The 10,064-nt window shown below is 42.9% G+C and overlaps 3 protein-coding genes and 1 pseudogene across 3 annotated transcripts; all 4 read right to left on the bottom strand.

Annotated features, from left to right (window-relative positions):
* Nucleotides 1-452: 452 nt before the first annotated feature.
* Nucleotides 453-1,866, bottom strand: LOC119215698 (claudin-8-like; annotated as a pseudogene).
* Nucleotides 1,867-2,206: 340 nt separating this feature from the next.
* Nucleotides 2,207-4,324, bottom strand: cldn8.1 (claudin 8.1). Its single transcript, XM_037466594.2, has one exon. It carries the CDS (start codon nucleotides 4,292-4,294, stop codon nucleotides 3,524-3,526), a length of 771 nt encoding a protein of 256 aa, XP_037322491.2. The 5' UTR covers nucleotides 4,295-4,324; the 3' UTR covers nucleotides 2,207-3,523.
* A 641-nt stretch (nucleotides 4,325-4,965) lies between these two features.
* On the bottom strand, nucleotides 4,966-6,605 carry cldn8.2 (claudin 8.2). The gene has a single exon (XM_037453810.2). It carries the CDS (start codon nucleotides 6,562-6,564, stop codon nucleotides 5,677-5,679), a length of 888 nt encoding a protein of 295 aa, XP_037309707.2. The 5' UTR covers nucleotides 6,565-6,605; the 3' UTR covers nucleotides 4,966-5,676.
* A 1,013-nt stretch (nucleotides 6,606-7,618) lies between these two features.
* On the bottom strand, nucleotides 7,619-8,460 carry LOC119215016 (claudin-17-like). Its single transcript, XM_037466757.2, has one exon. It carries the CDS (start codon nucleotides 8,438-8,440, stop codon nucleotides 7,751-7,753), a length of 690 nt encoding a protein of 229 aa, XP_037322654.2. The 5' UTR covers nucleotides 8,441-8,460; the 3' UTR covers nucleotides 7,619-7,750.
* Between the last annotated feature and the right edge of the window lie 1,604 nt (nucleotides 8,461-10,064).

Raw genomic sequence — 10,064 nt, 5'->3', positions numbered from 1 at the left:
TTTGCTGGTGTTGACTCAAAGAGGAAAGCAGAAAACAATAACCAACACACTAAAAAAAACACAGGGAATCATTTTTAACAGATTGACAATCCATCATCAAATTCAGGTTATAGCATCGTCACATGTTTACAAAACTGCTGCTCTCTAGAGAAACAGAAATTCCACCCAAAGCTCTACTTAAACCCACGGCTGACAGCCTTAAAGTTCCTTAAGGAACTGCACCTGCTAATTAAGTGTTTATCGTGAAATAAATCCATTTAATGATCATCCTAATACAGTCTATAACTATCTATGTAGGTTATTTTATAATTCATTACAGCTTCTTTTTTGAGTAGTTGCAAAGACACTTTGATAGTAAAATACATATAAAAAACCCGAAATGTATTGAAACACAAACAAATCTGATTATTTCTCTTAATTGTCTATTTAGACAAAGTAAAACTTTACTGGGGTCTTAATGAAAACCAGCACAATGTATTTATTTAACAAACGCATTTACGTTCAACCCGATCCAACAACCCACATTTAGTCTTACAAGCTCAATACAAATGAGATAAAGTCAGTAAATAGAAGAAACAAGATAAACGTGCTATTTGCTCTGAGATCAGAATAGCTCCAGCCTTGATCTTGACACTAGTGAATAAAATCAAATTTGTTTAAATTTGAGTCTGATGAAGACCACAGTGCTTGTTTTAATGTTTAACCAGCTACAAAAACTCACCCACAACTTGTGTTTATATGTATTCACCAGCACTGCTCGTCCTGTCAGACGTTTGTTGAATTCTTGATGTTTTGTATCCTATGAAAACCGGAGTGTGTGGAACCGGATAAAAGCTGGACTGGTAGGATACGGTGGGGTCGCCGATATAAGTCTGTGAATGCGGCGTGGAGCTTTGCCTGCTGTGAAAGGAGTTTCCTGGCATGTACTGACTTCCCACATTGCTAGAACTCTGCATCTGATATACCACTGACCCGTTCTCAGGCAGACCTGAGTTATACACAGTGGGAGGATTCATTAGTACTTCACCATTTGTCATAACTTGAGGCATGTTTTGCCATTGCGTCCCAAGTTGTTGTCCATCGTAGCCGTGGCTGGAAACACTGGAGATGGGATGGTACCTCATTTGATAGGGCTTGTTGGCCTCTCGTCTGTAACCCACCAAGTTGTCTTGGTGGTACACGTCGAACGAGCCTTCCGAGGGTACGCGGCGGCAGAGGAACAACATCGCGGATGCAAAAAGGAAAGCGCCCGCCACCCAACCGATGTAAAGAGCCTCTCCTAACTCCCTCCTCTGGGCGTCAATCAGCAGTCGATTGTAAAAATCTGTGATGATGACATGAGCTGTCCACGACACGGGAATAAAGACGCACACACAGGCCACAAACTGCATTCCACCCGCAACCATCAGAATGACCTTCTTAGCCCAGTCGTTGTCCTGGATACAGAATGTGCACCTCATTCCGACCAGAGCCACGAGGAGCCCCAGACCCGAGAGGGCCAGAGAGCAGCACATCAGGCCCCTGGCTGCCTGTAAGTCCGGGGGCAGAAATAGCAAGGAGTCGTAGACCTTGCACTGCATCCTGATGTTGGCCTGTCTGTAGCAGTTCATCCACAAGCCCTACCAGCGGGTCTCCATCACAATGATGTTCTCCCCAATAAAAGCCGTCACCTTCCACATGGGCATCCCCGTGGCCGCCGCCGCCCCGATCAGCCCAATCAGGCCGACACACACTGCGGCTATCTCTAAAACACCTTCAACCATTGTGCGGGCCGTCGAACCATCAGCTGTGTCCTGAATCCAAAATAAGGTCAGCTCACGTGGACAATAAATTCCGATGCTTTGGTGGAATATCCCAGAGTCTGAGTCAAAGATGTGTCCAAGGCTGCGTAGGTTTTCTGATTTGATGCAGCTTGTGAAGTGTAGGGGGGGGTTTGTTATGGGAAAAATGCTTTGCTGTCACCTGGTTGGCTGAAGGCGATGGGGGTGAAAAGGACCTTTGCTTATTTAGTGTTTATGGTTCCTCTGGATGTACTGGTATATCTGTAAACCGGTGTAACACACAGCTTAGAACTTCAGAATGTTTTACCACTTGCTTTATTCTCATTCTCAATAATTGTATGCGATTCAAATGTAAAATGCACGTTGTGGAACGTAAGCTCCTGCAGTATTACTGTTGTCCACAGGGGAGCAGAAATGACCTTTAACGTGGTTAAACCGAGAGGAGCTCACATCACACAATACCAAAAAAAACATTGGTTGTTGAGTAGCAGAAATATAGTTTTATATATTACAAGTTAGAAGATGCTAGATATATACAACTCGGGGGTTGTTGAGAAGAGATACATACAAAAACAGGTGGTTCATTTTGATTTAACATGGGGAACATTACATTACCTCATTACATCACCACATATTTTCAGTATGAAACATCAATGAAATGACTGAACTTTACTGTTATTACATTTGTTGTATAAGGAACTGATATTGTATAGCTTTTGATCTCCCCTGAAAATGTAATGAGCTGAATAAATAGAGCTAATATACGTCACTGAGGACTAACAATGTGCTCTAATTCCTCAAACTTATGGAGTGCGATGAACCTAGAAATGGTCTGAACTACTGTTGGTTGTTGAATTTGAGTTGCAAATTCTTTTCACATGATCATGCCGCTGGGTCGTCTCTGTCTGGCTTCTTCTGAAGCACTAAGGCAGCTGTCCACACCTTTAACAAGCAGTTTTCAACTTGCATCTCATGTTTACTCTGGCATTTGTTGAGTTTTATTAGTGGCCAACAGCTGCAGGGCATCACCCCAAACTTAAACAAAGACTTGAAATTTAGCGTTTTCTGTCCCAAGGGCCCTGTACCCGCCTGATCCCGTATCTAACACTGGTCTGACCTGGTGAAAAAACAACTCACAACAAGGATGAAGAAAATGTGTATTAGGGGAATTGTTTTTTAACAACACAAATGTGCAAAATACCACACAGGTGCAACATTTATGTTCAAGGAAACTAGGTTGAAATATCTGTTGAGTTTAACTTCTCTGTATTACTACATAGCTCAGTCATACGTATCCAAACAAAAAATAGCATTTAACAATAAACACAAAAAACCTGTGTCACTTTACTCATTGATTAATAGTTGAATTCATTTTTATATTAAGCATACGTATACAAAAATGATAACATGACCATAGTTTGTCAGTATTATTGACATGCAACACAAAGTAATAACAATCATGTATGGATAGGTCATGGCTCAGTGATATGCATATTCTGTAACTACTGCTTCTAAATCAAACCCTATAAGTGCTCATTAAATGAAATATACAATTCCATATTGGTGATTTAAAACAGACATCCATATCAATCTCATCCGTTTAAATTCACAGTTCACGTTTATTTACTGAAATGAGTTTTTCATTGAAATGTCTGGGATCGCACTGCCAAGCAAAGCTAAGATTTCCCCACGCATATATTGACCATTACTGTACTCGTCATTACCTCAGTCAGTTGCGGTGTTCAGAGATAAGCCACCCCGCTGCGTACAGAAGGGTATCTGGAATGGTAGCTGTAGTTGGTTGATGGATGCCTCGACAGTACTGGCTGAAACTGGGGTTGTGTTTGGGGAAGTACCACCAACTGTTGAGGCTGCAGTGGCTGTGGAGGATAGTTCACAAAGTCGGAGGTCCTTGCGTACCTGTACCTCTCCAAACCTTTGTCCTCAGACTGCACATTGCAACAAACAAACATGCATCCCCCGATCAACAAGAAGGCGGAGGCCACCCAGCCGATGTAGAGAGCCTCGCCGAGCTCCCGGCGCTGGGCGTCTATCAGCAAGGGGTTGTAGAAGTCCCTGATGATGACGTGACCTGCCCAGGACACAGCGATGAGGACGCAGATGCAAGCAATTATGATCATGCTTCCTGCAACGATAAGGACCATCCGCTTTGCCTGATCGTTGTTTTGGATACACAACGTGCACTGCATCCCCAACAAAGCGATCAGCAGGCCGAGGCCGGCCAACGCCAGGGCGCAGCACATGAGCCCGCGCGACGCCTGGAGGTCAGAGGGCAGGGCCAGGATGGAGTCGTATACCTTACACTGCATTCTGATGTTGGCCTGCCGATAGCAATTCATCCACAGACCCTCATAGCGAGTTTCAAAAACAATGATGTTCTCCCCTATGAAGGCTGTGACTCGCCACATCGGCATCCCGGTGCTTGCGGCCGCCCCAATCAGCCCAATCAGGGTCAGCAGCAAACCCACGATCTCCAGTGCTGAGTTGGCCATTATGTCCTCCTCTTATTCCAAAATCATGCGGGCGATAATGTGCGGACGCGTTGTGGCTGTAGTAGGAAGCGGTAGCTGGATTGACTTTGCATTCCAGTGGAGGAGGAGCGGGTGTATGTTCACCTATGCAGCCTCCTCCTTGTGGACAGGACACCAGAATGGGAGTGGTGGGAATTGCGACCGGTTGCTAAGAAACGGTAGCCCCAAGGCCTTTTTTTCTTTGTACACAAAAACCCCATGAGCTGCTGTACGCTGCGAGTTTGTTATTCAGAGGTCTCCGTTTACATTCTCAAATGACATTTGAAAAGGAAGTTGAGAAAATAAAAGTGTATTATTCAACAAGGGAAAGGGTTATTTAGGTAAAATATGTACTCGATGTTCATGTCATGGATTATATCTATTTATATTGAAGACACAAATCAGCTCTGGTGCTTACAATTGCCTTTTGGTAGTTTAATCATTGGGTTACCCCTTATGTTACAAGGAATTACAAAAGAAATACAACTGTGATGCCCACAGTTCTTAAATATTTGATAAATAACTATTTGGATTTCTTGTCTCTGTCTCTTGTCAGCCATTAATATTTATTTTTGAATGATGATGCTTCACATTAAAATGACTTGGACTGATCTCCTTGGAGTAGGTTTTTACGGTATCTTTATGTACTCAATTCTGACATTCATACGTCATATTGAAGTTGTGCTGGGTAATCAAGTTGTTTTAATGTCTTACTTTGCTCACTGTGCTCAGGAACAGCAAATGGTTACAACTCTGCCTTAGTTATAAATACATCACGGGGTGGATTGCATTGTGGATTGACCTGCATGACCAATCTGGTTTTACCAGTTCAGGCCCTTTTCTACTGACAACAATGGAGACAACATTCCATTTACACACCCGCCAGGTGAACAGCAGCAGGTTTAGTCGGACATTTTGGATCCATTGCAAACTTTTGGCAGGAAATGTGACACTGGCCTTCTTGTAAAGTATAGATTCTCCTTACTCCTTATTCAGATGTGCCTGTCTTAGTAAGGCAACAGAAAATAATAAACAAAAAACAAAATATCTTTTTGTCAACATTGCCCTTTTATTGGAAATCACAATTGATCTTTTTAAGAAGACGATGTACAATCACAATAGAAACTTGGTCAACTTTTCCTCAAAGACCAGGTCAGCAGTGATTTCAACAGCCATCATATGAATACAGATTGAAAATCCATCTGAATGATCAAAACAATATCAGTTCCACAATAAATTTCATTAGGGAAAACACACAGAAAAATGTCCATTTCCAGTGACACGCTTTGGGCATATTAGTCACCTCAAACTCAAATGAGCCAAATCATGGAAGGTGTAATTGTCTCTGTGTTAGATTTCCATGGCTAGTACTGGCTCGGTGTGTAAGCTACTGATCCCGGTGGGGGTAATGAGTAGGGAGGCTGGTAGGTGTACGCTGGCTGGTAAGTGTATGGCTGGTACGCGTATGCCGGTTGGTAGAGATTTCCGTCAGGGTTGTATATAATCTTTTCTTCTGGATCCTGGGTGCGTGGAGCGTGACGGCACAGCAGGATCACTCCGGCAGTGAAAAGCAAAGCTGAGGTCACCCAGCCGATGTAAAGAGCCTCCCCGAGCTCCCTGCGCTGGGCACTGATCAGCAGAGGGTTGTAGAAGTCCCTGATGATGACGTGGGCGGTCCAGGACACGGGGATGATGGTAGTGAGACAGGCCAACAGGAACAGACAGCCTCCACTGACAAGAACAATATGCTTGGTGCGGGCCCGATGGTCCACCACTTTGGTACACTTCATTCCCACTGCTGAAACGATGAGGGCAATAGTGGCCACGGCCACAGAGGCAGCCATCAGACCCCTGGCAGCCTGAAGGTCTGGGGGCAGAAACAGCAGGGAATCATAGACCTTGCACTGCATTCGGATGTTGGCTTGTCTGTAGCAGTTCATCCACAAGCCCTCCCAGCGGGTCTCCATGACGATGATATTCTCCTCAATGAAAGCCGTCACCTTCCACATCGGCAGGCCGGTCACGGCTGCCACTCCGATTAGTCCAACGAAACCGATGACGAGGGCCACTACCTCACAACAGATGGCGTCCCGGCGGTCTTTCTTCTCATTTCTCTTTTTTTCCTCTTCCAGAGAGTCTTGATAATCTGCATATGTCTTGGCCTGCTTCCCGTCGTAGTAAGAGGCCGGGTAAGAACCTGGGTAAGATTGAGGAGGCTTGCTGTAGCCTGTGTAAGCCGTGTAAGAGGCCATTGCGGCTACAAAACCGAGAGCCGAAGACTGGACTCTCCGAGCTCTAGAAACTCATCTGAGGAGAAGAGCAGATCAAGGAACTTATACACCCACAAAGAAAATGCTAAGGATGCAATGCAACCTTACTGGTTGAGCTGCTTTACAAAGAGATGCATGGGGACATAATAAAGAGCTTCTTTGACAACAACTGGCACTACTAACAACCAGCCACTTACTGTTGTAAATAAGAAAACTGAATAAATAACATCATGAAGTCACAGTAGATCTCCTCTAAATGTTAGTAATGGCACATTTCAACACAGTTTCAATACTGTACGGAACACGTTTTGTTATTTTAAACTAAAAAAGAATTTAGTCACCAAAAGATGCTAAAACATTAAAAACATATAAACTTAAACATAAAAAACATACACTTACAATTGCAGTTACTTATAGCACTTTTATAGTTTGGCTTTATTGAAGAATTTGTTGTTCTTGTTCTATACCCTGTTGATTGAGTGCACTTATTGTAAGTCTCCTTGGATAAAAGCGTTGGCTAAATGATAAATGATAAATGTAATGTAAATGTTACTAGTTAGAACTTGAAGCTGTGTAAATTACATGTATGAATTAAATGTGTGGTTATTCTTACCTCCTGAAGCTGAGGCATTTAAATGAGTATAGTTTTTGGTACATAGTAAAATGTGATGAGGAAACCTCTGTTTCTTCCTTTTACAAATATTTATAGGATTTGGAACGATGTCCTACTATCTCCTCCTTTAAATGTAAACTGAGGTGATGAAAAGGTGTGGAGCACAGAAACTTGAGTAGGATTGTTTTCATTGAAGTAATGAGCCTGAGTGACACTATTTGTAAGAGTTTCTCACCCAGGTGACGAGCGTTTTTCTGACTGTTTCTAGATAGTTTGGACATTCACTGAATGACCATTCACTATTCAGCTGCTTTTAATAATGTTAATAATGTTGTAGTGTGGTGTCCAAACCTAGGATTATCTCAAATGTTAAAAAAATAATCACACAAGCAAATGTAAAATCAAATCTTTATTGACTCTTTATTATCCAGATGCGACTACTTGACATGAATTACCACCAAATAAAAATGATCAAAAGAATCACTTAAGCTGTTAAGTGACAGTTAATAACAAAAATATCAGAGACATAATTTCAATGCAATACAGTTCAGTTCTTTACAAATATTGGTGATGCTTATAAAAGCTGGATGGCGTCCTCTCTAGGTACACGCTCCCCTCTTTCAGTGCATCCGTCCCCTCCGTGAGATACGCGTCAGCGTAAGGCTCTTCCTCCTTTGATCTACGTTTGCTATAGCTGATCAGAAGAATGACCCCAGAGATCAGCAGTACACCCGAAGTGGCCCAGCCAATGAAGAGGGCCGTCCCCAGCTCCCGCTTCTGAAAATCCATCACCGTTGGGTTGTAGAAGTTGCTGATGACAGTTTGGCCCACCCAGCTGACAGGGATGAGCGTGGTCAAGAAGGACAGCAGAAACAAACCGCCTCCTATGGCCAGGGTGACGTTCTTGCTCTTTATATTGTCGTCACAGCAGCGGCTCTTTTTGGTCCCGCATCCTGTGACGGAGAGGGAAATGACAACCAGGACTATGGACACACACATGAGCCCCCTGGCTGCCTGCAGCTCTGGCGGGAGAATAAGCAGTGAGTCATACACCTTGCACTGCATCCTGAAATTGGCTTCTCTGTAGCAGTTCATCCACAAGCCCTCCCAGAGTTCCTCCATCACAATGAGGTTGGCACCAATGAAGGCGGAGACCCTCCACATGGGCAGGGCAGTGACAGCTATGGTCCCAAAAAGGCCAAAGAAGCCCAGAACCTGTGCGAAGACCTCCGATTTTGCTCTCATGGCTTAGAGAGTAGTGCAGCCTTGTCTGTCCTCAAAAGAAAAGACTGCTACGCTCGTGTCTTTTGCAGAGGTGTAAGCTTGTGATGATATCATCGTTCCTGTAATGCCATCCCACTGGTTTTGACTCACCCAACCATTTGTTACTACCAGTGTCTTTGGTACAAAACGCCAGCCATGGTCCAAAATATGCATGTTAATGCTTCTTTACCATGACCACTTATTCTATCTATACTTGCGCACCCAGATCAATTTAAGTGACACAATAGTAGCCTTTTCTTCCTGTGTGTTGTACTGAAGTCAGAATTAATTTAAAATATGACATTTTCTTAGAGGGGAGTTTGTGATTGATCTGTAAACTTCAACATGGCTTCAGTGTAAGGAAAATGTACATGGTGTTCCTGTATGAAAATAAAATGTCGTTGAAAAGAGATTAATGTGAATATGAATCTCCCTATAGAGAAATTTTCCTTTTAACAAACGTATCCATTGTAACTTTAGTTAAAATGAGTCTACAGATGATATACACTTATTATACTGCAATGATAATGGCCGCTTTTTGCCTCAAGTAGGACCCAAAAATCTTTAAATATGACCATGTGCCTGGTTGAAGCTGTGGAAAAACAATAGAGGAATTAACAGATCTCAACAAGGAGCCACTCCTTTATCTAAACTTCAACAACACCTGACAAGGTGTGTGCAAGCAGGAGCTGTAGCTGGTGAGGTCACAAAAACAGGAACAGAAACTGGAAGCCTGTTGAGCAGGTTTGCTGAGTGATACTATCCTCACATCCTGATCATTAGTGTATCTGTTTACCTTTAAAGCACACAAAACTAAACCGTACTCAAACACCAACGAGATGTGAAGCATTTTCTCATTAAACAACCTCAAAGCTGTCGTTAGTAGAGTTTTGTGTTTTTACGTGAAAAGGGTTTCCATCGAGGAATATGATGCATGTGAGATGATATGAGTTGGTGGGGGTGCAGTGGCGCAGGAAGTAATGCAAACACACAGCAGACAGTGTGCCATCTGCTGTCTGTAAATGGAACCACACACTCCTAGGTCACCAAATAAAATCAACAAATTCCATGTAATTCTTTCCCGCCCCACCTTTATTTCATTGTTAATTTGATGATTAAAGATGCAAAAATCATTGTAAGCCCAATTCTACGTCTTGTGTGTTAAGTGTGATAGCAAAGTAACCCTGTACTATTTCAGTGTTGGTTATTCATTCACCACTGCTGCCAAAACTACAACACAGTGAAAAGTTATCTTTGCCCTTAATCTGAATAAGAACCACAGTGTTGAGGGGGGAGTGATGATTGACCTGTGTGGGCTGCTGGAGGGGAATGAGCCTGGTTGAGTGACTGGTTGTTCACAGAAAAAGATTGCGGGAGCCATAGCTTAGAGTCAAGGGCATGTGCAGTCATGCTCACATAGAGCCTTACATTTATGATTAATTTCGTCTTTGCAAGAGTATGAGGTTGAAAATTAAACGACGGCTGAAAGAATGAGGAAGATTTTAAGTGAGTATAAGTGATGCAACGTTTTATTTTTTTATTTTTTCTGCTAGAGCTTTATTGCTGTTTTTTGAAACAATAGCTCAGTGCATTTTTTCTGCGATTG

Source organism: Pungitius pungitius, chromosome 3, assembly GCF_949316345.1.
Source record: "Pungitius pungitius chromosome 3, fPunPun2.1, whole genome shotgun sequence".
Taxonomy (NCBI): Eukaryota; Metazoa; Chordata; class Actinopteri; order Perciformes; family Gasterosteidae; genus Pungitius; species Pungitius pungitius.
This window is presented reverse-complemented; position numbering and strand designations above follow the sequence as displayed.